The sequence below is a fragment of the Ursus maritimus genome, unplaced genomic scaffold (genome assembly GCF_017311325.1).
Source record: "Ursus maritimus isolate PB19 unplaced genomic scaffold, ASM1731132v1 scaffold_7, whole genome shotgun sequence".
NCBI lineage: Eukaryota > Metazoa > Chordata > Mammalia > Carnivora > Ursidae > Ursus > Ursus maritimus.
The window spans coordinates 53,407,527-53,434,051 of NW_024426885.1; the positions used below are offsets into that span (position 1 = coordinate 53,407,527).

Genomic DNA, 26,525 nt, shown 5'->3' on the forward strand with positions numbered 1-26,525 from the left:
GACCATCCAGCGAGATCATGCATGAGAGGCCCTGGGTGCAGGACTAGCAGATAGTATGTGCTCAATAAATCTTTCATCATTACGATTCTCATTCAGTTGTCTCTGGAGGGCTTCAAGGGAGGTATTTTGAGTGAGAAACAATAATACGAATGTTCACTTGCTTGAATGTTCATGGACATGCAAACAATCTTGTCATTTCTGGGAAGAAAATTCAACAGAAGTCCATTTTATTCTCTTTATTCCCACTTCTGACCAGGCTCATAACATAATAGCTAACATTTATGAGCACCTACTATGTGCTGGCCCCTTACATGTACCACTTGACTTAATCCTTACAGTAACCCCCTGAGGTAGACACCATCTGTATCCCCATTTTACAGATGAGGAAGCTGCAGCACAGAGAGGTTGAATGCCTTGCGGAAGGTCACACCGCATGGGTGTGGGCAGAGCCAGGATTTGAGAACAGGCAGGCTGGCTCCGGATTACACACTCTTGTCCTCTAGGCTACACAGATGCTGATGTTTGCAAAGGTGGTAGCACCTTTATTTGGGAAAAAATGCCCAATCTCACTTAAATTCCGCTTCAGTGTATGCTCCAAGAGGTCACACGCGGCACTGGGTCTCTGCAGGCAGCTCCCAGGGCAGGCACTGAACCTCCTGCAGAGTCTGAGAAAAGACATGAAGGGATGGGCTTGGAGCCCTCCAGGTCCTACAACTTTATGCCTCTCTGCTGGAGCCTGCCTGGGGGGCGGGGGCAGGCAGGCAGTGACTAGAAGTGCTGGCAGGGCCCGGCATGAGCCCTCTCCTGCTCATGTCCTCAGGACTCCACACTGTTCCCACAGCCACATGACCATAGGGCTCTCTAGACACAATGCTGAGAAATCCTTGAGCCCGCCACAGGTCTGGGGTCTGGTCCCTCTGCTTCTGTGTCTGAGATAAAGTGCATGGCCGGGGCAGTCCTGGACCTCGAGAGGAGACCTATAAAGCTCCCTCGGGAGCTGTGGCTGCAGATTTACCAGACTGAGTTATACCTGAGCCAAGGAGGCCCCAGCCACTTCAGTCTGGACATTCCCATCCGTCAGGCAGGGAGGGACGGACACAGAGACGAGGTGTTGATGGGGGGTTTAATTTTTCCCCGACTGTGAATTTTTAGGTACAGATGGTTACAAAGTAAGCCGCACTAGAATCATCAGTGAATTTCTTGTATTTGGTATTGGAAAGTATAAAAGCTTGCCCTGACAGGTCTGACAGGGGATGTCTGCTCCCACGCAGACGGAGACTATGCGTATAATTCTCTACCCTGCAGCTCTGCGTGGGGTCTGGCACACAGTGGGCACGCAGCCAATGTTGGTTGGGCTCAACTATTCTCTGTTACTTTCCATCTCAGCAAGTTCCTTAAACCTTGCTGAGCCTCCATTCCTTTATCTGTGAAATGGGGAGATAATTTCCACCCAGCTGAGAGCAGTTCTGAGGGATCAAGAAGAGATCATGAGCGAGTGCCCCACACAGGGCCTGGGTCATAGCAGGTGTGCAGGAAATGGTTAGTAAACAGAACTGTTGACAGGTGGAAATGACCCAAGGGGCCATCAATGGACGAATACGTAAGCAAAATGGGGTCCATCCATACAATGGAAGGTATTTAGCCTTAAAAAGGAATGAGGTTCTGATACATCCTACGTGGGCAAACCTTTTAAACGTGGTGCTCAGTGAAAGAAGCCAGACACGGAAGGTCACGTATTGTACGGTTTCATTTGCATGAAATGTCCAGAATAGGCACATCCCTAGAGACAGAAAGCCAGTCAGTGGTTGCCAGGGAATATGGGACTTCCTTCTGGGATGATGAAAACGTTCTGGAGCTAGAGAGTGGTGACAGCTGCACGTTACACATGTATTAAGTGTCACTAATAGTACGCCATTCGTTCCTTCATTCATTCATGCAACCACCACCTGTGCTGTGTCGGGCACAGGGAGCCGACGTGAATGCTCCAGACTCTCCCTGAGGCTTAATCACCCGTGAAGGAGAGCGAGGAGGGGGCACTGACATCTGGAAGTAAGACGGCAGGACCACTGTCCTGTATTGGGTTCCTTGGATTCCTGCTTCCATGGGCAGGTCTTGACACGTCTTCTCAGCTGTTCCTCTGCTCCCCAGCCAAGCGGGACATGTGTCAGGAAGCAGTGGGCTCCGAGCCAAGTGCAAACATGCCTCTGTTTGGGGCCAGGGCGGTGGGGAGCAGCACCCATCAGGCAATGTTTTGAATGAATTGACCTCAGCCCAGGTCTTCTTGGTCCCCCAGCGTCAGTCTCTCCACCCGTACAGACGGAAGGCAGAGGGCATGCTCTCCTGGGCGGGACGCTGCTTAAAGAAATCACCATCAAGTCAGGGGGAAAGAGAGTGTTAAAGAAGCGGAATTAATGGAAACTTACAAGGGGAAACAGGATTAGCCCCTGTTCACTTACCCAAACACCAAAGGTACTCCATGGGGCATCTCGGGTCTGTCCCTGAAGCTCAGCTCTGCTTTTCAGGGTTTAGGACAAAGGGCAGCCTGACTGCCTGGGGCAGGTGCTGAGGGACGTTCTCTTTGGCCCTGGGTTCCATTACAAGTTCTACTCGGGCCTCCCTTCCAGCCTTCAAAATATTCGTCAATTCACTGATTAACTGAGAGGCGTTCAGAGGAGGTCGAGCATGGGGTGAAGGACCTAAGCAAAAGCAGTAGCTGTTTCTTCAGGGCTCATCATGAGCCAGGCACAGGGCACACGTCCCCGTCCTTCATGTTGATATTGTCCCCATTTCACACAAGAGCAACCTAAGGCCCAGAGAGGACAATTCACTGGTGCAAGGTTGCACAGCTAGGACACATTGCTGCTATTCAAGCCTGGAGAAGAGCAGACTCAGGGGCAGACTTGGCGAAGTGGGCACTTAGAAGAGGGGTCAGGCTTGTCGTGTATGACCCCAGAGGGAAGCCTTCGGTTCAGCACTTGTGCCTCCTTGACATTTCCATGACCTGGGGCTCTCAACAGATCGCAGTGGGAGACTTGAGGCAAAGGATGGGACAGAAAGGTCTGTGGGGATGAGAGACATGGCTTTACATCCTGACACTTGCTGGTCATGTCAGCTGCCAGGGCCTCACTCTTCTCATCTGTGAAATGGGATCCAGTGATCACAGCAGGCCACTCTGCTTCACTCTGCCTTTCAGTGGCTCCCTAGACCCTTCCTAGTGTGGCTGAGAGACTCCCGAGCCTTCAGGCCCAGCTCTGCTCTCCAGCTTCCTGTCTCCCCAAAAGCAAGCTGTTTCTCGGGCCACAAGCACTCCCAGTCCTCTTTGTCTTCCAGGCCCTTGCACCTGCTGCCTCCTGGGTTCCTCTGTTGAGCTTTCTTGGGTGAGAGAGAGTAGGGCGGCATTTGAAAGCAGGCACTGGGGATTGCCACACCGATCACCGCAAGAGCACGCCCAGGGGACCCGTGTACCCCACAGGCGAGCATCGCCCACTGTGTACTTTCCAGGGAGGGCAACTCTGGTGTGAACTGGACACAGGCTGGCCCCATCCAGCCTGTAGGTGGGCAAAACCACCTCACTCCTTGCTCACTGCTCATTCTGGCGCCCTGCTTAGGTGGGCAGCCGCTGCTCCGGGGGCGGGGTGGGCGAAACCCAGGTGGGTGCAGCTGGGGTAGCCGAGTTCAGTGCTCTGACTGGCAGACAGCAGAGCCCACGATTTGCAGACTAATCAGCTTATTCCTCAGGTTTAAGCGTTAAAGAGCCCCGGGTAGGCCTTGCTGGGAAAGCCTACTCAGACCCCAGCACGCCAGCAGGACTTCAAGCTGGAGGTTGAAAACGCAAAGGCCTATGGGTCCCAGGGAGCTATAAGCATAATGAATGGAGTGGCCCTCGGGGACGGACGCGGATTCGCAGAGATGTCTTATTCGGAGGTGAAGTATCAGCGCCTCAATGGTAAATGGTGCCTCAGTGTTGGAGAGCCCAGGGGAACGTGGGACCTGGCTCTTCTCCACTTAGAGGGACTGTTGCCTTCCCCGGGCTGCAGTCCATTGTCCCTGCGGGAATTAGAGCCCCACATCTCCCAGGAGCAGGTGCTGTCAGACCCCTCCCCCCCTTATACCTCGCTCTGCGTCCTTACACTGCACTCTGGAAAGTTCCAACTGCCTGCATCTCTGGGACTGACAGCTTGTTCCAGAATTCTGGAATGCTGTTGTGCCAGCAAGCCTGTGCTGGGAAATTAATATTCCCCAAAAGCAGCCTTCAGCCAAAGTCTGACAAGGATTGGTGTAGGAATACTCCAGGCTCCCTCATCTTCCCCCTCGGGTAGAATAATTCTAAGGCACCGGCTTTATGTTGTTTCCCAGAGGGCTTCTGCTCCAGTGGCCACCAGGGGCAGCTGGCTTACCGGAGCACCCTTCACTGGCTGTCTCCCTCCCCTCCTCCCCTACTGGCTGTCTGCTGGTCCCAAAGAAACCCTTTGCTCTTTGCTCTCTAACCCTTTTCTCTGCATCAGCCTCAGGTGTTACTCAAACCAAGACACCTGACGTTCTAGGGGAAGCGGAAAGCTGGTTCTCGTATAAAACCCCTTAGTTTTTAAATGTCGGCCTCTAACACCAATCGTTAAAAATGAAACCAGACCGTGTGTGGGCCACGCATCCACAGGGTGGATTCGGTCCATGGCCGGGGGCGCGTGGGGCTCTGCGCGCACTGGGCCCTGAGTGCTCGGACCTCACGGCCGTGGCTATCCTCATGGGTGTTCTTTTTAGCAACTTGGCTCTCTTCCTCCCCTGCATCTCCTGAGGATGCCCCCTCCTTGTTGTCCCCCCCCCGGCCCCCTTCCTTCCTCCCTTCTTTCTCACGGTCTGATTTTCCTGGGCAAGCCTCTCCCGCTGAGCCTTTACTACTTGCTTGTTCTTCCAATAAACCGCACAGCGGCGTTTAGCAAGGGGTTTACTGGCTACGAGAGGATTACATCTCCAGGGAGCCTGTTTACTGTTGGTAACCTTTGTCCAGCTGTTTCAGAAATGGCTCCTTTAAGAGTTACCTCCAAGCTCAGATCAATAGTGTTTATGCTTGACCTGGTTCCCCAGGGTCCCCGCTCTCTGTGGGGGTTACCGTACCTTTTGGGTAATGCCACAGGGGCTCTGCAGGGGTGGGCTGAGTTGAGGAAGCCAAGGATCAGGGTATCGGGTGACCAGGAGGTTTTATAACAGCAGCATGGATGCCTTGGGGTATGAACTTTGACCCGCAGTGCCCCTGAGGCTGCTACAATCTCAACAGGCCAACTCTTGCTCCTGGCCTGCAGCTCCTTGAGAATGGCAGGAAGGTGGGATGGGGCCCTGAATCTCGATCCTGAACTCTTTCTCCCCACCCTCTTTACCCACAACCTCCTGGTCTGCTTATCATGGCTTTTAGTCCCGTGTGCTTTTATTTGCAGGTTTCTGATAGCTACAACGTGTTCTGTAGAATGCCGGAGTCTTGAAAATGTTTGGCAAAAAAAACCCCAAAAACAAAAACAACTTTTCATGGTGAAAGAATTCTTCCTGTAAAAATCGTTCTGGGTGAATTCTGGTAAGCTGAGGGAAAGGAAAGCAGAACTTCTCAGAGCCTTTAATATGCTAATGTGCACTGTAACTTCCTAAGAGCAGTTAGGTGACCACAGTTCTTCCAGACACACTTGGGGACACACTGATGCAGACTCCAGTGCTGTGCCTGCTGTGAGCAAATGACACAAGTCCCAGGCCCCTGCTGATGGTCAAACTGCTTCGCAGATGGGTCCGGCCGACTGTCACTCCCTCAGAGACCCCGTGGAGCATCTGGCTCCTTCCCAGGGTTGGGTAACTTGGGGTATAGTGGAGGAAGATTCAGGAGTCCCGAAAGGCCTGAGAGCAGAGAGCAAAGATGGCTCCAGCCTGGGCTGGTGACTGAGGGGGTGAGTGGGTGGGAAGGTCTCCAGCCTTCTCTGCTCTATGATTATGGCAATTTGTTTCTCCAGGAGGTCATTTGTGGTAGGAAACAGAGCCCAGAAATTAAACTAAATATATCCAGTCCCCAGAAGAGTGGAGACAGCAGCGGCTCCTGACTGGGGGGTTGGGGGGGCAGAGATACTCAGGTTGGAATGTCATTGTACACAGCTGAATTTCAAGGGTTGGGAGGAAAATGGTTTGAGTTCCCAAGGCCCAGCCTGGGTGGAAAGGCAGAGGCACAGGTTTGAGTTTTTGGGAAGGGGCCCCATTCCTTCCCATCATGCCTCCCTCTGTTGTCGCCCCTCCCACCAGGTACCTAACTGCTCACCAGTGCTCAGCCCTTCTCTGCTTCTTCAAGGTTCCTCCCCTGGGCCCCCAAGCCCATAAAGCTTTACAAGCTCTGTCTTCTCGAGTTCCAAAATGAACCTTCTCCCTTCTCTCTGGGGAAACGCCTACTGCCTCCAGGTGCCTGTTAGGAGGTAAAAGGGCCCAAACCTAATTTGCACTACAGTGATGAGGACTGATAGAGCCATGTAAAACAATTTGAAAGGACTCCATTCAATTTCTTAGCCAAAGGGTCTTTAGCGATCTCCTCATGTGGTTTTTGTGATTTTGTTGAAGGCCAAAGGAAATCTTAGGTTTCAACACGTGAAACAAATCAATATACAGGAGCTCTGGGCGAGACAGCAGAGCCTCTTTTTCAGCTGACTTTGGAACAATGGCTGTAAAGCACTGATAACACACCTCATTCTCAAGGAAACTCAGGCTCAGATAAGGGAAGTGACTTGTCTAAGGTCACAGGGCCAGACAGTGGCAAAGCTGGGACTTGTCCCCAGGTCTCCTGACCTCTAGCCAATGCTCTAGTCCCTGCCCTGTAACACCTGGGTATTCATGTCAGACTGCATTCCTGCAGCCAGCTCCAGGCACAGTTCCCACCAGCTCCGCCATCTTGGTCACAGAAGCAACTATCATCACACCAGCTGCACTTAGCCATCGTTCCCTATGTCTTTCACTTCTCAGGAGCTTTCCTCTGCCCTGCTTAATGCTTGAAGTCACCCCTTTCCTACAGCTGCTCATTTTTTTTCTTAATTTTTCATTGCTGTTGAGAACAAAAGCAAAAGAAAGGCAGAGCCACACTTCAGATTTTGCTCACTGCATGGTTTCATTTTTAATTAAATAAGTCAAGTAAGCCATCAAGTGATGGTTCACATTCTGTTCCACAAAGCAGACCCTGACCGGCGGTGGCCCCTGCATTTCCAGGAGATGGCAGATTGCAGCCATGGCAAGGATACCTGGGACATTCGATGGCGAGAGGGGCTGGGGGCAACGTGGCCGAGCAGGAGGAGCTGCAGGCTACACATACACACGTGTGGACACATATGTACACACATGGCCACATGTGGCTGCGAAGGGAGTGTCCCATACCATGTGGCCACGAAACATGACACAGAGCTGAGGTCTTGGCAAAAAGAAGACAGAGTCTGCGGGATCCAGGAGGGAGCAGGGGAGCCAGGCACACTTGGCTTAGAACATACAGATGAGATGGAAACTTCTGGGGTGCCCAATGGTAGAGGAAGCCCAATGGTAGAGGAAGCAGGGTATTTTCCCAAATAAAATATCTGGTCTACATTATGAGCTGGGCCCATGGGGCTGGCACTGCGTCCGTATCCCTGGAAACACACAACTCATTCGTCCCCGGGCACAGTCCTGGAATGACAAAGGATATGAGACCAAAGGATTTCCAAGCTCTTAAGGCATCTGAATTTGCCAATTCCGCTTCCTCCTTTTGAGGTAAAGGGCAGCTTCCACTATTCCTGAAACTGTGGGCAGCCAAGAGGCAATGCGGTGGCATTCAGGAAGTGTCCAGGAAGCCTTCTGCCTCTCATCCAGCTGGACCGTGTCCTGGCAATCTCCACGAGCAAACCCACCCACCTGGGACCCTGGGAGTTCAGCAGATGCCCTTCCACTTTCTGCAGATCGGCAAGACCTACTTGGCTTCTGCAGATGCGTTTCCCCATGCCCACCCCCTTCTCTTCCTGCCCCCGAAATCCATCCCTTCAGGACCTGCCTTTGCTTTCAGCCTGGGGGATGGGAGCAAGGGACCGCCTCAGGGACGCGGCCATCTGCTCTTCTGCTCCTATCCTTCATAATCCAGGGCTTAGCAAGGGGCAGGCCCTGCAGTCAATTAAAACAGGCCCTAATGTGGGAAAAGACCACCAGGGCTGAGAGACCTCTGGGATCAGGACCAGACTATCTGATGCTTACCTCTCCAGGCCAAGTGCCCATCTCCCGGGACAGGGATCCCCTGACTTCCTGCTGGGCCTTGCTCCATCATCAGATAGGACAGAGGTGGTGGGGAAAGATGTAATGGCTTGGGTGGGCCCTCTGCTCTCAGGGGTCCTGGCAGCAGCTGCCCCGTTAGACCAGCCCCTGGCTGAGGGTGCTCCCAAGCAGGGAGTAAATCTTCACTAAACATTTTCTTCCTATTCATCGAGTTATTTATTTTCAAGTGTATGTATCACATAAAGGGACCAAAGACTAGATTTTTCATGTCCCTCAACCTTAGTAAGAACTTCTGATAACCTGCAGCAGTGGGAGTGGGGGTGGGGGGGAATGCCACAGAGCTGTGAATCTGCTTCTTTTTTCCTCTCTGTGGGGACTCAGGAACCCTGCTCCCCATGGACTGCTCCCAAAGATCCCCACCCCCAACCTGGTGCCCTTATTCCCTCCAAGGTTTACAAACGAGGCCAGAGGAGAAGCCAGGAATAGGCAGCCTCAGTGACAGCCTGTGGGTGTTAGACACTGCCCTGTCTCACTAAGGCCTGGAATGTTCTGAACTATTTATATAGGCCAGGCTAAAGAGGTCTTCATCAGGAAAAAGAAAATGAGTCAACATTCATTGCTGAATGGGCCTCTTGTTCCGGAGAAGCCGGCAGCCCCAGAGGTGAGGCCTCAGTTGCTCCCTCCGTCTGCAGGCAGGTGGACGCTGAGCGGGGAAAGGCTGCCGCTAGAGCCAGCAAGAGCAGAGAAGCCGGGGCTGGCCTCGCCGGAAGAGGAGGCACTCACCCCAGATGGACCACCTTCCTCGTCCCAGCTGCCTGCTGAAAACCCCAAATACATACCCCCAACTAGGTCCCCCAGAGTGTAAAGTCAGTAGTCGCCCCCACCCTGTCCTTCCCCAAACCCCGAGGGTTCCCGGAGCGCTGCTGAGGGCTCTCTCTCGAGCTGTGTCCTGTTTCAGACACCAGGAAGGGAATACAGCAGAAAGAGCCTCCAATGTCGCATCTTCCAAACTACAAGGAAAAAACCAAGGTACCTCCTTAAACAACACCCTGGGGCCAGTGCAACCCCCCTGCCCTGGGGGTGACTCTTCTCTGGTATTCTGAATCGTCTTCTTCAAGTGCCCTTGTGTGTATGGCGCGAGTCAACGGTTTCTATTACTGTTTCGTCTTCCTTGATTTGGGTACAGCTTTGAGTCCCTGCAAATAATAAGGTATTTTATGTCTCTTCTTTGTCACAAAATAAATAAATTAAGTCAACTTGCAGTGTACAAATTGTGAGTGTCCTGAGAAGTCCCAAAGGTCCATTCTCGGCACTGTTCTCAGAGCTCCGGGGGTGGAGACCTTGGCCCCAGAAACACAGGAAGGAAGGAAGGAAGGAAGGAAGGAAGGAAGGAAGGAAGAAGAAGTTTGCTGTCCACACCAGGGGGGCCCCAAGGAGAGCCCCAGATGGAGGTGCCTGCCTCTATCCCTGCCCCAGCCCCCACCAACCACAGGTGGGGAACAGTGCAGGGAACAGGGTGGGGGTGGGGAGGAACAGCCAGCACTTCTGTGCTTGCCAGAAACATCCTGGTCCCCCTCTGCCCCAGGGTCAAGTTTTCAGGGCTGGAGTCCCTTTGGACCCCAAATTCGAGACAGCTCCCTGCACAACTTGTTTCTGGGACTGGAAAGCCAAGACCGGAGACCTCCTTGAATGGCTGCAGTCCATGGTGTCGGAGACCCAGCAGCTTCAAGCGGTGATTAGCACAGACCCCACAAAATGGCTGCGGTCCTCACCATCTCAACCAGCAGCTTCTGGCCAGGACACACTCCCTGTGGCGGCACCAGCTGGACTCAGATCCTCTAGTTCCCTTGTGTCCGTATTACTCAGACCGAAACTCAGCCCTCTGGTTTGACAACAGGACAGATCCGACAGAGAAGTTGTCCAGGAAATCAGAAACAGCCCTAGTGAACTCGTGTAGCTCTTCAAGCTCTGAAGGGGACTGAGTTCTGCTCCCCAGTTTGGGGACATTTGCTGTTTGGCCACAGGCCCCTGATTCCCCCAGGAAAGGCATTTGGACCTGGAAGAGATGTTCAAATCTGGCCTCATCTCGGGGAGAGGGTGAGAGCTGATTTATGTTGCTTCTGGACACACAGCAAAGAACGCTGGTGGTTTCTGAGACTCATTCCACACGGGGCTCAAACAGTAAAGCCCGCGGGGCACTGCAGGCTGCCATGTGGCCACCTAGGCTCTGATCCTTCCTCCTCCTCCTCTCCCTCCAGCAGGAGCCAGAGTGCTCCCTGCTGGTCCTCCCAGCCTCCTCACGCCCAGATTGCTTCCGAGCTGCACTCCTGCAGAAAGAAAATCAAAAATGTAGCCACAAAACAAGATATGAAACTATAAATAACTTTTTTTTTTAAAAACCCAAATAAAACACCCAGCCTAACCCAAGTTGAGCAACACTCTTCCCAGAGCCCTAAAAGTTGGAATTCCAGACACTAACCACGTAACCATGGTGACCAACCATGAGGCCGACCTCTGTCCCCTGTCTTCTCAGGGGAGGGGGTATCCTGATGTGACTTCTCCCCCAGGAGCACTCTGCACTCTCTTCTGGGCCCTGCCCCACACGAGGCCTGGCTGAAAATGGCAGGACTGGTCAGCTGCCTTTTGCCTCCGGTCAGGCCTGAGGCAGCCTTCACACATGGACATGCTCTCGGAGAGCCAGCCCAGCTGGGACCGGGCATTTGGGCTGTAGTCATGTGAGGCTTGGCCACACCATTTCAAAACATCCTGCCTGCCAGCAGGGAGGACGAACATGGGCCAGAGGAGGTAGCCAGGGGAAACCAAGGCGGGCAGGGGCCGCAGCCTCGGCCCTTCTGTGTCTACCGTTCCGTCCCAAACCTGTGTTTCCTTCCTCATCCCCAAATAGTTTAAAAATGTAACGAAAGGCTCGTCTTTAGGTCTGTGATAGTTAAATCCTGTGGGCATAAAGCAACCGGGAAGCTTGTCTGGTCTGCGTGTGTGTGGATTGGGTTTCTACGTAGTTTGGGTCTGTGTGTGGTGTGCACAGAGGCGCTGTCTTCACACGTGTGAGTGTGTTTCACAGTTCTGTGCCGGGCTGATCTCATCAGGAGCCAGCACGGCTCTTCCATTTATGAAAATACTGAATCGTTCTTGGTTGAAAAGCCCCAACGGCCATCCTCAGACATTCTGGGCTGTTTACAGTCCCTCCCCAGGGATCCATGCGGATTCCACACTGGATTGTGTAGAAATCCAGAAACTGTAAGATGAACGCTGAGTACGCAGGAGGGCTGCTGTGACTGGTCCGTGCACACAGCCCCTTCTGGTTCAACACTGGGACTCTGACCCACAGGGTCTGCAGGCACTTAGGCGTGTTCCCTGTGTGTGTGTGTGCGTGTGTGTGTGTGTGTGTGTGTGAGAGAGAGAGAGAGAGAGAGAGAGAGAGAGAGAAAGGCTTGTCAATAGTTCTGGGCCTGTGTGGGCCTGCTCAGGAGACCGCAGCCCCTTCGGTCCGGGACTGGCCACGGGACAGGCGCTGTCTGGCTCTCGGTGAGAGACCCCAGGCCCCAGGCTGGGGTGGGGGGGAGCTAGCTGGCGGGGGGCGCCTACTGCTACGGGAGGGCTGCCTGCTCCGCGAGAGGCCGCCCGCCCGTCCCCCCTCCGCGGGAGCCACCATCGCACCCTCGGCCGGGGTGGGGGGCGAGGAAGGCAAGGGTGGGCCTTCCACAAGGAGGGGTGCGCGCGGGCCCCGGGCCGCCTACGTGACCCAGAAGGTTCCGCGCTCCTCCAGCAGGCTGACGGAGCGGTTGGTGAGGGAGGCGGCGTCCCGCGCCAGCCGGTAGCCGAACAGGTGCATGGCGGGCCCGCAGGCGGCCTGCACCACCTGCGCCAGCTTGAAGGGCATGCTGAAGCGCCACTTCTCGAACTGCTCCGAGGAGTTCTTCTGCGTGGAGTAGATGCCGCTGCCGTCCTGCGCCGCCTGCGTGTTCCTCTGGATCCAGTCCTCCACCTGCGCCGTCAGGGGGATGCCGGCGAAGTGGTACATCTCCCGCGCCTTGCGCAGCGGCCAGCGCGCCACGTCCTCGTAGCGCACCAGCATGTAGCGGCCGCGCAGCCAGGCGGGCTGCCGCAGGCCCAGCTCGGCCGACAGCCGGATGCTCTCGCAGTTGCCCCGCAGCCGCTGCACCTCGTCCTCGCCCAGCCGCGCCTGGCCCTCGGCCAGCCACTTTTTCCAGCCCTCGTACTTGCCCGCGAAGGCCACCATGCGGGAGGCCAGCACGGCCCGCGGGTCCCGCACCAGCTGGATGACGCGCAGGTCCAGCCGGGGGTCCTCGGCCAGCGGCTGCAGGAACTCCAGCTGCCGGATGCGCACGGCCTTGAGGGCCATGTGCTCCTTGCGGCGGCAAGCCTCGGCGGCCAGCGTCACGTTGAGGGGCCCGCAGCGGCGGTTCTTGCAGTGGTACTTCTCGAAGACCTTCTTGACGAAGGGCGTGCACACGGGCTCCTCGCACAGCGAGCGGCTGGAGCCGCGGCGGAACATGAACTGGGTCAGGTGGTCCTCGGGCAGGGGGCTGATGAAGTGCTCCAGCACGTACAGGTCGCACAGGAACAGCTGCTTGAGCACGTCGCGGTAGACCAGGGCCGAGCCCGCGGCGTTGGCGCCTCCCGCCTCGAAGGACACCGTGCGCTCGATGTGCCACAGTGGCTCGAAGAGGTAGAAGATGTTGCCCTGCTGGTTGAAGAACTCGCCCACGAACGAGGAGCCGGTGCGGGTGGTGGCCATGAGGAGCACGTGGCGCCGAGGCTGCGCCCCGGGGGGTGGCGGTGGCTCCCCTTCCCCGGCCTCCGCCCGGGCCTCCGCCTCGGCCTCCCCTGCTGGCTCTACACCCAGCTGCAGACTGAGGTTTCGCAGGCGGCCCTGCAGCTGGGTGAAGGCTGAATCGAGCTCACTCAGGGACAAGAGAGACGCATTGTCGGCCAAGATCAGGGCTGGGTCGGTGCCGTTGGCATCTACCAGGGGCTGTGGGATCTGCTTCAGCTTGTCTGACACCCTAGGAGGACAAAGGGAAATCGGAGTCAGTGAGTGACTGGGGACTCCATCCCTTGTGCACCCCTAAGCAGCCTCCTGGGCTGATCACCCAGAACCTGTGGTAGCTGGGTTTCCCCGGAAGCTGATTTTGAGGCAAGGATTTGAGTGTTAAGTAGTGTATTTGGGACATAGTCACAGGAAGAACTGGTAGAGAGGTGGGGTGGGGAGACAAAGAGGTCTGTAAAGGGTGAGCGGGGTGTCCCTGTGGGCAAACCAATCCCCCTGGGGCATCCTGGGAGACAGTGTAGAACACACCAAAGGATTCTCTTTCCCAAGGTATGTGAAGCCCCGGCTGGCCTTGGCTGAGGGCTGCTTCCAGAGGCATTTACTCTCTGTATTTTCTGGTTTCCTAGTGTGCAAGTAGAGAGAAAGCTCTCTGGTGGAGAGTTGCACACTCCTGGATTTTAGCAGTATACAACCTGGACAGCTGCACATGGCAGCCCTGCCCACCAGGGTATATATACCAGGACCCTGCCTTTCCATGGGCTCACCCTCATCCATGGCTTTGGGCCGATATAGTAGATGTGCTGTTAATGTGAGGCATCATCCTATTCAAGAAGTAAATTAATAATAATAGCCATGGTCAGCAAGTACTGGATACTGCATGCCACGGACTGAGCTAAATGTTTTATATTTCCTAATTTATTCTTTTTATAAGGAAAATCCCATCGTTAGCCGTATTTTACAGAAGAGGAACTTAAGACACAGAAAAGTGAATTTGCCCAAGTTGTCACAGCTAGAAAGAGCCAGAATCAGGATTCCAGCCCAGGCTGCCAAGGGTCATCCCTGTGCAGTCCTGGGGACATATGCAGGACCACTGCCAGAGCCCAGGAGGAGCCTGATGATTACTCGTTGAAGGAATGCCTTTGTAGGTCCACAAAGAGCCCTGTAGCTACCTCTCTGCCCCACCCACCCCTCCCTGATAAGGAGGACTGGCGCTCGCATCCCTTACCTTGAGATGATTTTATTTTCCTTTTCAATGAAGACAAAAACCACCACTACGAAAGCCAGGAAAAGGGCATATTTGCTCCTCATCCTCAGGCTGTGCAGAAAGTCCCGGCAGTCCTGGGGTAGAGCGAGTCCCTTCTCCATGGGGAAGGGTGGGGCCACGGGCACTCAGCTCAGAAGCATCACTCAGGACCGGGCTCGTCGTCTTCAGGTGGGGGACACCCTCGTCCTGGGAAGAGACCAGTGGTCAGGACACCCTTGTCTGGAGATGAGGAATGAAGAGTTTTCCCACCCAACTTTTGAGGGTTTTGGCCCTACTTAGTAGCCAGAATCCCAGACCCACTCTCCTGATGGCTGAGAGGTGAAATCAGGTCATTTAAAATGCTAATCAGCCCGTTGATTCATTCATTCCACTTTCATCAACTTACCCTTTGAACTCACATGTAACTCAAGGGCAAGTACATGGAAAAGAATGTTCCTTGCACTATAAATGTTTGCAATAGCAAAAGACTACAAATACCTAAATAAAAAATGATGGAGATGGACCTGTAGTGTTATGTGAATAACCTAATAAATATATATTAGATCCTTCACTTGGGTCCTTCCAAAATACCTCCCATGGCCTCAGGCTTCACGTCTCAACCTCCTGGAGCAGCCTCCCCCTGGCTAGGTTAGGGTTCCCCGGCCCCACCACCGTGCAAAGACTCCTATTAGCATCTGAGACTGCCATGGGGTGAGCCCACTTGTATCAATTTGTTCACCGCTGACCATCCCTTTGTGGAGTGCAGGGAGTTTGTCTCGGCCCCTTATTATCCTTTAGCACCGGGCCAGGCACACAGGAGACGTTGGAGCATGGCTGCCAAACGACAGAACGGATAAAAGAATAGAGGGTCCTCGATGGAAGAGGTGCACATTTTTCAAAGCTGGAGCAAACGCAGCACTGCCGGATGGAGCCCATTTCTTACATTTACAGTCACCATCGCACACACACCTGTCTGCATCAGGAGCCCCAGATTCCAGCACAACACCCCCCATCAAAAGTCTATCCCTTCTCCATAAGGACCGTCGTCCATGGGATACTATTTGCTCCAAGTGTGGAAAAGTCTTGTGACCTGGTGCAGTGCACCCAGGATCCTCTCTCTTTCTGGAAAAGATGGATTTTCCCACGGGAAGCAGCTGACATCGACATGAGGGAGGAGAAGGGCAGGAAGGCAGGTCCCAGGGTTGCACCTTCATCGCACAATGAAAGTGGCTAAAGGGATAGGCAGAACATCTGTCCTTCGGGGAAAACAGTGGGCCACGGGCTCTGCAACTCGAGGAGGCAGAGCTATAACCTTGGCAGCTCAGTGGTGGGGCCCAGCTGTGCAGGGCAGAGGGGGTGGTGAGGCTTCCTGAGTGTGGGTGGCTGAGAAGGGGCTCAGGAGGGAAGAGACCTGCAGAGCCAGCTCCAGGGCAACTGCAATATTCCTGCCCCTTCCTAATTCTTCTGGGCCTTTCCCCACATAGTCATTCAACAACTATTTCCTGAGCACCCACTCTGCACCTGTCTCTGGTCTAGGCACTGGGGACACAGAAGCGAACAAGCGGAGCTGGCCCAAGCCCTCACGGAGTTGACACTCGGGGTGGAAGGGTCAACTGGAACGATTGGGGAGCTGAGATTTATTGAGTGCTTACTCCTCTGTGCCAGGTGCCATGCTAATAAGCACTTAATTTGCATTTCCTCATCAGATCCTTACAGAAGTCCTATTAGGTAGCAACTATCCCATTTTACAGATGAGGAAACTGAGGTTGAGGGATTAAATAACTTGCCCAAGTTTCCCCCAGCAGCAGCCCTCATCATCCCTCCAGGATCTGGGTCATTCGAGCCTCTCAGTGCTCCCCAGTAGCACATATGGTTGGGCTTTCCAGCCGATGGTCTGTCTGTCTTCCCAGACTCCGAGCCCCCTGAAGTAGGGACTAGCATCTAGAACGGCACCGAGCATATACCGGCTGCCCAACAAGACACGAGTGAGCAAACAGTGAGCACAGTTCCTGGCAGGCTATCAGCAAGAGTTTGCAGAATGACGGGCAGACCCATGTTTCTCGCACCCCGTGGTGCGCAAGGCTACCCAGCTCTCTGGAAGGGTGAGACTCAACGCTAAGTCTGTAGAGAAAAGGGATTGAAATCCTGACTTTCTGCCCTCCCGTCTCTTGGGTGAGAGTTGTCTGTGTCTGATGATGTAAGGGAAGCAAAAGGAGCTGGGACCAGGAGTCCTGGGTTCCAGTCCTTCCTGCGTGTCTACCATGCTGTGTAACCTTGTGGGAGTGACTTAACTTCTCTGGGCCTCAGTTTCTTTATCTGTAGCATGAAAAACCTGTACATAAGGCTGCCGTGAGGAACAGTACCTGGGGCATGGTAAGTGTTCATTAACTACGAGAGGGGAGAAAAGGCAGGAGTGGGTGAGGGGAGTTGCCCTCATTGTCCTCTCCCTTCTGGGTCTTTGGTGAGATTAGAAGTTCGGCTGCCTCGATGACGAAGCTCAGCACCTTCTCCTCCCCTCCCTTGCAAGCACTGTTTCTATTTCTGAGTTGCCCTCCCAGTCCCCTCACCCCCCTGAAAAATACAGGGTTCCTAAGAACCTTCCCGGCATTGCCCTAAAAGGAAGAAGCAATGGTGAAAACTCTCTGACAGGAAACACAAGGCAGGCTGTTGGCTCCGCCCTGTCCCAGCGGCTGCCCCTAGCTTTAGCTCTGGAAGCCCAGCGGACTGTGGGCAGGCAGGTGAGGGAGGTTTAGGGGTCCCAGGGGCAATGGGGGAGGTCCTCAGACCAGGAGGTAGGAGAGGGCCACAGGGGCCAGGAGGTCACAGGGCCACTAGGGAGGAAGATGGGGCCAAGATGGGGGTCACCTGGCAAAGCTCCCGGCAGAGGTCCTCTGTAAGAAGTGGGCCTGTGAATGTCAACACTAGTCAAACCTTTGCGCTACTCCCTCCCCAAACGCAGGGTGCACCCTTACTTAGCTCATGGGAAGAATGAAACATCGTTTCCTTCTTTTGGCAGACGCCGCCTCCCAGGGGAGTCCTCGATAGCTTTTCCCCCCTGACATCCAGCAAGTGATGTGACAGCCAAAGGAAAAGGTGGGACACCAGCCGAGGTCCCATTTCCAGGGCACCAGGGCCAATGGGGAAGAAGGCCAGAAGCACGGGCCAGCCCAGCTCTGCCTGGCCGCAGCAGGGGGTGGGACAGCTGCCCTTGGCCAGTCATCCCCAGCGCTCGGCTCTGGAGCCCTCCCCTGGAGCCCTTCCCTGACCGCCAACATCACGCTGACCATCTCCCCTCCCCCGTGACTTCCCTTCTCAGCATCCTGCTTTGTTTCCTTCCTGGTCGGAAATGCACTGGTTTCTTGCCTAATTCAGCCACTGGCGTGTAGGTTCCATGACAGGAGAGCTTCGTCCGTCTGTTCCACCTTTGTACTCTGTGCCCAGAATCCTCGTGCCCTACCCTGTACATACGGGGCACAGACCAGGTGTTCTAGAACACTTGTCAGATGAATGGACGAATGCCTTTTCCAAAGCGTCTGGCCTAGCGGGAGATGCTCCCTCACTCTAAGCTGATGGACACGTGAAGAAGAAAAAGCGGCTGTCCCCTAGATGAGCGAACCCTGTGTGTTCTCGGAGCGTGCACTGTGGGTGTGTGCTCTGAGTATACGCCCCGAGCGAGTACTATGCGCAAAACTTCACGCTTGGGGCTTCGCATCCGTCAGTCTCTTGAATTATCACTATCAATCGGGATGTCATTTTGAGGATGAAGAAATTAAGCCTTGGAGCTTTCAGTTCAAGCCTGTACAGTGATGCGCTAATGATGGGAGGGCAGAAACCCACCCGCATATCCCAGACAAATCTTAGAGAGGGAATACTGAAAAGAAAGTGGGCTGGGCTAAGGCCCCAACTCAGGCACCCATCTCCCTACTTTCCTCTCCCCTCGGGGGCTTTTCTGGCCAGGCCTCCCTCCTGCCCCATGAGGGGCCTTCACTAGACAACAGTTTTCTACTTGGACGCCTCCCAGCCTGCCCCTGCGTCCCCTAACGGAAGGTGTGGTCCCAGAGTCTGCTGGGAATGGAGCTCTGATAAGGGACGGGCCCTGCCAGACATTGCATCAGGCAGCAAAACTCCACTCCCCTCACTTGCTGGGGCCCAGAGCACAGTGGGGGCTGGGCCTCAGCGGTTGTAGGCCCTGCTCCCACCCCCGTTCCATCAGAGGAAGAGCCACACCGAGAAGAGAAGCTGAGAGTGGGCAAGAGTCCAGATGGGGGGGCTCTGTGGGAGCAGTGAAGCCCACTGTGGGAAACCCTAGACCGACACGCTATGGGCCATAGCCCGGGGGGGAGGGGTGCGAGGAGGTGCCCCAAGCATGATGCTGCCGAAGCCCATGAGGGGAAACCTTGGGAGGGTTTCTGTGAGTTGTCTCTGAGTCCCCTAGAGACTAGGACGGAGGGCGGGGCAGGGAGGAGGGACTCCAAGGCTGGGCCTGCCCCTGAGGGAGGCGGTCCCTGCTTGGGGAACGCAGAAGCCCATCCAGGGGCCTGTCCATACTGGGTTCCATTTCACATAGGCAAGGATGGCCTGGAAAGGACCAAGGCCCCCAATATCTCAGACTTAGTGTCTGACGGGAGAGTAAATGCCTAGGGGCTGTTGGATGAACCAGTGAGTGAAGGAAGAAGGGAAGGATGAAGAGAGTGAGGAAGTGAATGGATGTCTGGCCGATGCTCCCCTGCGCAGCTCGGGGCCGTCCTTACTCCTCAAGCCTGCTCACATTCCAGGGCTCCAGCTTCCTCTCACAAGAACAAACCCCTCCAGGACCTCCTTATGGGCATGTGCCCAGCCTCAGCCAAGACAGAGACAGAGAAGAAGCAGCCAAAGGTAGAAGTGTATCCCACCTGAGCAGCAGCAGACATCCAAGAACTTGTAAGAAGCTCTGGGCCACTGCCACGAGGTGGACCAGGGGGCTGAGGGCCAGCCTGGTGGGGGTGGGGCTGCCACAGACTCTCAGGGTATCAGCTCCGCCTGGGACAGACCCTGGCTGCCCCTCAGCCCTGTTTTGCTCTGTGGGGATATGGGGGTACACACTCTCTAACCCCATTTGAGAGTCACTTTATCAGGGCCGGCTCAGCCCTGTGAACAAAACATCCTGTGTAAACCCCAAAGCCAACAGGCGCATGAAATACAGGGCCCCAGAGAACAGTCCCAGGCCTTCCTGTCAGCGAAGGTGCTTCCAGCACCTCTCACACTGAACCTGGGGCCCTGGGCTGGGTCGGAGCTGCCCCGCACTCTGGGCCTTGCCCAGTCAGGGCCTGCAGTGGAAGCTTGTGTTCAGGATGTCCAAAAGAAATGTGTCCTGTATACTACCCCGTGGACCATGAAAAAACATGGTTCTTGTCCTAACACTGCAGAATGTCAGGATGTGGACATTGTCTTACCTACCCTTCCTCATTTTTTATCTACAGAAATTCAGGCTCAGAGAGACCAAGGCATACAAGTGGATGCTGACAAAACTCCAACTACTATGTGGGTCTCCTGTCTCCCCGGTTAGTGATGGCCCTGCCCCCCTTTATCACTCTGACTCTCATAGCTTAGCCCACTTAAGAAGCTTCATCACAGGGATGGCAAACACGCGGCACACACACCACCACTCAGCAGTGCTGCGCCTGGAGCAGACATCACTAATCAATCAATGCCCCCCTTCAGCTGAGACTGGGATGCAGCCTCATAAACCTCACTGCAGCGCGGATCCATTAGAGTTGTCCTGTGAGATAAAAACGATTTGCCCTCCCAACTTTACAGGATCCTTACTGGCTACCAAATGCAATTCCTCCCCACCTCTTAGTCTGGCATTCTACAGTCTGACATCGCCCTGCAATGCCAGCCCAAACTCTTACATAAACCCTCCATTCAAGCACACGTGCCTTGTACGTCCATCCTCCAAGCCTTTCATTTAGCCCCTTAGGCCCCTCACTGAACAAAACACCGCAGATGGTAACTCACGGCGAAGGTTACTAAGAATAGTGAAGGCCTCAAAAATGTGCACCCCCACCCCCAAACTGCTTTTTGCAAAGGACTGCAATAGATGTAGGGTTCTTACAGCTCCACCCTTGTCCCTCACGTGGCCTGCGCTTTCCTGAGTGAGAGTGGGGGCGGAGTTCTGGAGAGCTTAGGAAATTGCCCGAACCGCTGCCAATCTGTTCCATACCACAGCTGGCAAGATCTTTACACGGCTAATTTTATATTATTACTCACATGCCTTTATATGTTTTTATGAATAAGAGCCAAAACTTAAAAAAAACGTCTCAGGGCTTCCCCACAAAATGTTTTTTGGGTTCTGGGCAGATTTGGGCAAGCCCCCTGGAGCGCGTCCTGAGTGTGAACATAGTCTGCCACGGGGATCGCAGCAGACGGCGGAGGCCAGTTGCCTAAAGAAAGCGTCTGAGGGTTAATTGAAAAGATACATGGTCACATGTCAGACTGAAAGACAGCGTCTTCTGTAACCTAGTGGGCAGATAACGTCAGGGAGACCCAACGGGCAGATGGGCAAACACTTGGTGCTCATCAAGTGCTCGCGCGCCCTCCGCCGTCCTGGCCCGTTGAGGCACAGGACCAGGTGCACATCAGTGGGATGTGGGTGGAAGTGACGTGAGCCGCTTCAAGGCCTCGTCCTTCAAGTGACCCCACACGCTCCTCAGGCCCTCTCTTCTCTTGCTGTGGCCGCACTGGAGACCACAGGTTCCAGCTGGCTCAGTCCCGATCCCGACCTGCTGACGGGAGAGCCCCCCAACCTGCGTCAGACGTGGTGCGAGGGAAAAATAAGCCTTTGTTAGGCGAAGCCACTGAGATGTGGGGTCTGTGACTACAGCACGGCCTGTTCCGTCCTAACTAATACACAGCATCCTCTTGTAATGCTGAGGGGGGTGTCCTTTTTGAAGGACAATTTGGCAAAACCGTCCCGATTCTAAGTATGCATGCTCTCTGACCCGGCAATTCCACTTCCGGAAGATTCATCCTGTAGACACGTTAGGACAATCACAGCAAGGCCACACACAACAGTAAGCCGTTCATGATTGCAAAAGGTGGAAAATGACCTTAATGTCTGCTAACAGGCACAAACGTAAAAATTCAAACAAAAAACTAGTTCGATAAATGATGGTACATTTGTCAGTGCAATACTCCGTAAGTGGTTAAAAAGAAAGAGGCTGGGGCGCCTGGGTGGCACAGCGGTTAAGCGTCTGCCTTTGGCTCAGGGCGTGATCCCGGAGTTCTGGGATCGAGCCCCACATCAGGCTCCTCCGCTATGAGCCTGCTTCTTCCTCTCCCACTCCCCTGCTTGTGTTCCCTCTCTCGCTGGCTCTCTCTCTCTGTCAAATAAATAAATAAAAAATCTTTAAAAAAAGAAAGAAAGAAAGAGGCAGCTCTGTAGAGGCTGATACGAAACGCTGTTCGAGACATGAGTGATACAAACAAGGGACAAGCGTGTGTGAGGTCTACCAACATCTGTGTAACACGGGGGTGGACACACACACACACACGCTGGTACACAGACTACCTCTAGGGGAAAACAAGAAATGGGCCAGAGTGGTTGAGGGGAACTAGGAAATAGAGGTGGGGATGGGGACCCATTTTTCACATACACCTCCTTGTATTGTTTGAACTTGTTACCATGTTTATTTATTACTCTTCCCAAAGAAAAGAAAATGGTTATAGGGGCGCCTGGGTGGCTCCGTCGGTTAAGCATCTGATTCTTGGTTTTGGCTCAGGTCGTGATCTCAGGGTTGTGGGATCAAGCCCCACATTGGGCTCCATGCTGAGTGTGGAGCCTGCTTAAGATTCTCCCTCTGCCCCTCTCCCCACTCACGCTCTCCCTCTCTCTCTCAAATAAATCAATTTTTTTTTGAAAGGAAGTGGTTAAAAAGTAAGCTAGAATAAAAGAGTATATGGAATTGTGCTCTAATCCATTGCCCTGTATACAGTTAGTGCTTAATGTTTACTTGAATAACCAAGTCCGCCTAAGGAGCTTTGTGATAAACTTAACCCAGCACAAGCAAGAGGGAGCCTGACAAAGATGGTGACTGTACCAAGTTTCCAGCGTCTTGAACCAAAGAATGTGCTTAAGCATGGACAGCAAACAATCCTCAACCTGTGAGCCAACGCCAGTAGATCGGTATTGACTAGAGCTCTGTGAGAAGACTGAGGTCACGCTTGATTGCCGCGAGAAAGAATGTGGTGTTTGACTAGTGATGTCTGCCATGCGTGTAGGATGGGAAAGGGTGGACACGTATGCATCCCTCTTACTTTAGGAGGAGCGGCCTAAGGCGGCCAGGAATCTCTGGGCCATGGAATTCTTTTCTTCCCTCATTCCTCATGTGCCCTATTATTTCCATTTTGGTCACGCTCATTACTACACAATTCTGTGCTCACGGGTGGGCTTGGGAGCTTTCGTTAGCTTGACTGATCCGCAACCGTTCAACCAGAAACGTGTGCAAGTATGCATACGTGCATGTGAGTGCATCAGACGTGAACATGTTCAGGACAAGCCCGTGGCCACTGCGGGGTACCCGGGGGTCCCCTTCAGTATGGTCACACGGCTGTCCCCTCTTGCTCTGCACCTTTGTGAAGGTAACTCCTACAGCATTTCTGGGATCGCCGGAGAGGAAAAAGCTCTCCGTGCATAAGCCCACGATCCCCTTTCTGCTCTGTCCTACTTACTGACCTTCCTCAGGAGACTTCAAACCTCTCTGTGCTTGGCGTACTGCACACAGCTTGGATGACTGTTAGGGGTACTGAGTGAAAAAAGACGGTCTCCAAAGGTTACAGATGCATGACCCCATTTATACAAAATTCTAGCAATGACAAAATTGTAAACCGAAGAGCACAGATCAGTACTGTCAGGAGCTAAGGAAGGCGTGGGGGCGGGAGGGAAGTGGTTAGAGCTATCAAAGGGCACCATGAGCGATCTCTGCCGTGCTCTATCTTGGCTGTGTCCATCAGTGTTAGTGCCCTGGCTGTGACCTTCGAAGAGAGTTTTGTAAGATATTACCACAGGGGAACTGGGTAATGGGTGCACGGGCTCTTTCTGTATTATTTCCTAAAACTGCACGTGTATCTGTAATTATCTCAACACTGAAAAAATGTAAATATTGGGGATGACGGATTGCACTTGCCGTGACGAGCCCCGGGTGACGTACGGAATTACGGAAGCACGCTACTGTACGCTTGAAGCCATATCACATGTACGTGAACTCACTGGAATTAAAAGAAAAACGTAAAAAAATGTAAAAAGTTTAACTGAAAAGAGGGGAAAAGGAAACTGGCTCTTACCACAGAGGCGGGGTTGAAAGAGGACTTTGGAAACACAGCTAGAGGTGGGCAGTAAGACTGAGCAGAAATGGCCTTCCTGGGGCAGAAGACTGAACGAGTTGAATCCAAACTGGATGCCTGAGTTTGGCTTTTTGTAGGACCATGAACTGGCCCCACCCCTGGGGTCTATTCATGTGCAAGGATAAGCCTGGGGGGCTTTTTTTGTGGGGGAGGCTGAGTGAGGAAGTAGAACCTGATGAGGAAGCCCCATCCTCACAGCGGGGGGCGGGGAGAAAGGGGGGCGGGCCTTGAGGGACCCACATAGTCTGTGATACACCCCCCCTCCCCCCCCGCCCCCCCCTCCTGCCATCAGCTATAAGGCCTGGCATGGGCTCCAAGTAGGAGAGATGCAGAGGGTCCATGGGAGGCCACACAAGACTCCGTGTGTGAACAGTGCTGCCCCAGGGCCCGGGGACCCCGGGGAGAGCTCAGGAGGTCGGCCAGGCGTGGCCTTGACAATGATGTAACACTGGCACTCACAGGTTGTGAGAACCTGGGACCTCTGGGTTATTTCGGAACCGCTCCTGGGACTTACCAAGGGGCGGAACAAGCTTCAGAGCAAGCTTCAGGCTGCTTTCAGGCCATTCTGCAGTGAGGCAAGGAGGAGGAGGGTGTGAACTAAGCGGGAACTTGTAAAAAGTTAAAAGTCTGGGGAAAGTACCTAGTGAGCCTCCAGATGATAAAAGCTCAGGCAAGACAAGTCAACTCACTTGCAAAGTACTTGCTCCCGGCCACGCAGGGCAGGGGCCGAGGCCCTGGCAGCAGAGTGAGGGAGAGACAGTCTCTGCCCAGGGGAGCTCAACAGTGACGAGCTGACGCTGTGAACAAGGCGCTTCCAAGGGCTTCATGCATTAAATGTGTTCGGTCCTCAGCACAGCTCCATGAGGAAGGTGGGCAGTACCCTGCTGGCTACTAACCACCACCCCCGCCAAGGCAAGGAGAGGCCGAACAACCCGCCCCCAGGCACAAGGAGAGCCGAGGCAGTCTGGCTCCACGGTTCAGGAACGCAGCTCCTATGTGGTATCCCTGAGCAGGCAGGTGTAACGAAGCCTGGGAGCCGCACGGCGGCGGGCAGCTCCGGGGGAACTCGTCTGCCAGGACCTGTCACCTACTTGCTGTGTGACTTTGGACAACAACACTCTAGACCTCTGCTTGTCTCACACGCCTCAGAGAGACACACGTGACCTCAAATACAAGGTTCTTGGCGTCCTGGAAGAAATATCCTTTGAAGGCACAAGGTCATTGCTGGACTCCTAGGAAATGGGAGCTTGCCGGCTGTCCCAGATAAGCAGCTGTTGCTGGCTGTGGGTGACAGCGAGTGGAATGCCGCTCCTGCCCAAGCCTGTGGCTGGCTTGTGGCCGCAGGCCAGATCCCAGAGGCAGAGTGGCCTTGAGGGATAGCGTGATGACAGGCAGCAGAGGAGACGGGGGATGGTGTCCCCAGGCTCCACTCTTCCAGAATCGAGTTCAAACATGGCATTCCACCTGGGGACAACCCAGCCCATCCTAGCTTTCCTCCACCTGCCCACTCCCCCACCCCCACCTTCCCTCCTGGCCAATGGGCCCCACTATTAACAAAGGACACAAGAAAGAAGGCGGCGGGGCGGGGCTTCGGACCCACGTCTGTCTGTCTGGCTGCAAAGAGGGGCAGTGCGGGGAGGTGGAAGAGCACACAGAGTGAGGGTACTTCCTGCTCCAGCTCGGCCACTCACTAGCTGTGTGACCCCAGCTGACTGCCTCACGTCTCTGAGCCTCATCTAACAGAGTTAGTAACAGCCCTGTACTCGTCCCGTTGTAACACACCGCCATCGACTCAGCGGCTTAGAACAACACATATTTATTACCTTAAGAGTTCTGAGAGTCAGAAATCCATGATCAGTTTGGACTAAAATCAAGGCGTCCACAGGCTCGAGTTCCTTCTAGGGGCCCGAGGGGAGAATCTGCTTCTTTGACTTTTCCAGCTTAGCTTCTAGAGGCTGCCCGCTTTCCGTGGCTCGCGGCCCCCTCATCATCGTCCAAGCTAGCAGTGGCTGCTTGAGTCTTCTTCTTCAGGCATCACTCTGACTTCCTCTTCGGTCGTCAAACTCCCTCTTCGCAGGACCCGTCTGCTGACATTGGTCCCACTGGATAATCCGGGGTAATCTCCCTGTCTCAAAATCCTTAACTCAGTTCCACTGCAAAGTCCCTTGACCTTAGGAAGTAACATGCACAGGTGTGGGGGTTCGTGTGTAGACATCTTCGGGGACCCATTATTCAGCCTCCCACAAGCACCTCCCTCATGAAATGGGGGCAAACCAATAGGAGGCCCAGGATGCTTAACCCCAGCTGGGAATGAGAATCCCTTTGAGCGCTTTTACAAAATAGCAGGGCCTGCGGTTCACTCCCGGAGATCTGGGGTGGAGGAGCCTGCAGGCTGGAATTTGTGTAAGCTCCTTAGTGACTCTGCTGGCAGCCAGGGATGGGGGTGACTCGAACAGGCACTGAATTCATGTTACTGGTCATTCTTCCTGCCCACAGCTCCTTAGCACTGAGCCTCCGTGCCCAGCAACTGCTCAATACATGTTTGTTGAATTACACGGAACTGAATCACCCCTGGGGCCTCGAACTGCCCCTGGGATGGGATAGGAGGGGTAAGTGGGTTTCTCACTGTTGCCTCAGGGCCTGAAGAATGAGGTTCTGTGGGCAGAGGCCAAGGACTCGATCAACTTCACACCCAGAAATGGCTGCCTGGGGGAGGGGGGTTGGAGTCCTTCCTCCTCCCCTAAGTCCAGTCAAGGGGGCCGCCCTGGGCAGAATCTAGTCATCAACGGGCCATTGTTAGTGGAACAGAGGGGCTCTGTGCCCATTTAACACTTCCCTCCCTCATGA

General features: G+C 54.2%; 1 protein-coding gene and 1 long non-coding RNA gene across 7 annotated transcripts in view; one reads left to right on the forward strand and one right to left on the reverse strand.

The window, feature by feature from the left end:
- Positions 1 to 7,101: 7,101 nt before the first annotated feature.
- The window catches only part of CHST3 (carbohydrate sulfotransferase 3), a 34,048-nt gene continuing 14,624 nt past the window's right edge, over positions 7,102 to 26,525 (reverse strand). For 3 of the 6 annotated variants that reach the window (XM_040624192.1, XM_040624190.1, XM_040624191.1), the window contains exons 2-3: positions 14,280 to 14,504; positions 7,102 to 13,289 (exon numbers count right to left, since the gene is read on the reverse strand). In XM_040624192.1, coding sequence (XP_040480126.1) covers positions 11,996 to 13,289; positions 14,280 to 14,419 — 1,434 coding nt within the window. In that variant the 5' untranslated portion in view covers positions 14,420 to 14,504 and the 3' untranslated portion in view covers positions 7,102 to 11,995. Of the gene's footprint in view, positions 13,290 to 14,279; positions 14,505 to 17,269; positions 18,182 to 26,525 lie in introns of those variants that run through there. The other 3 variants (XR_005833197.1, XR_005833198.1, XM_008696299.2) reach the window with 3 other exon arrangements.
- LOC121101234 lies at positions 18,481 to 20,085 on the forward strand. The gene is made up of 2 exons (XR_005833199.1): positions 18,481 to 19,217; positions 19,757 to 20,085. It is a non-coding gene; the product is annotated as an uncharacterized LOC121101234 (long non-coding RNA).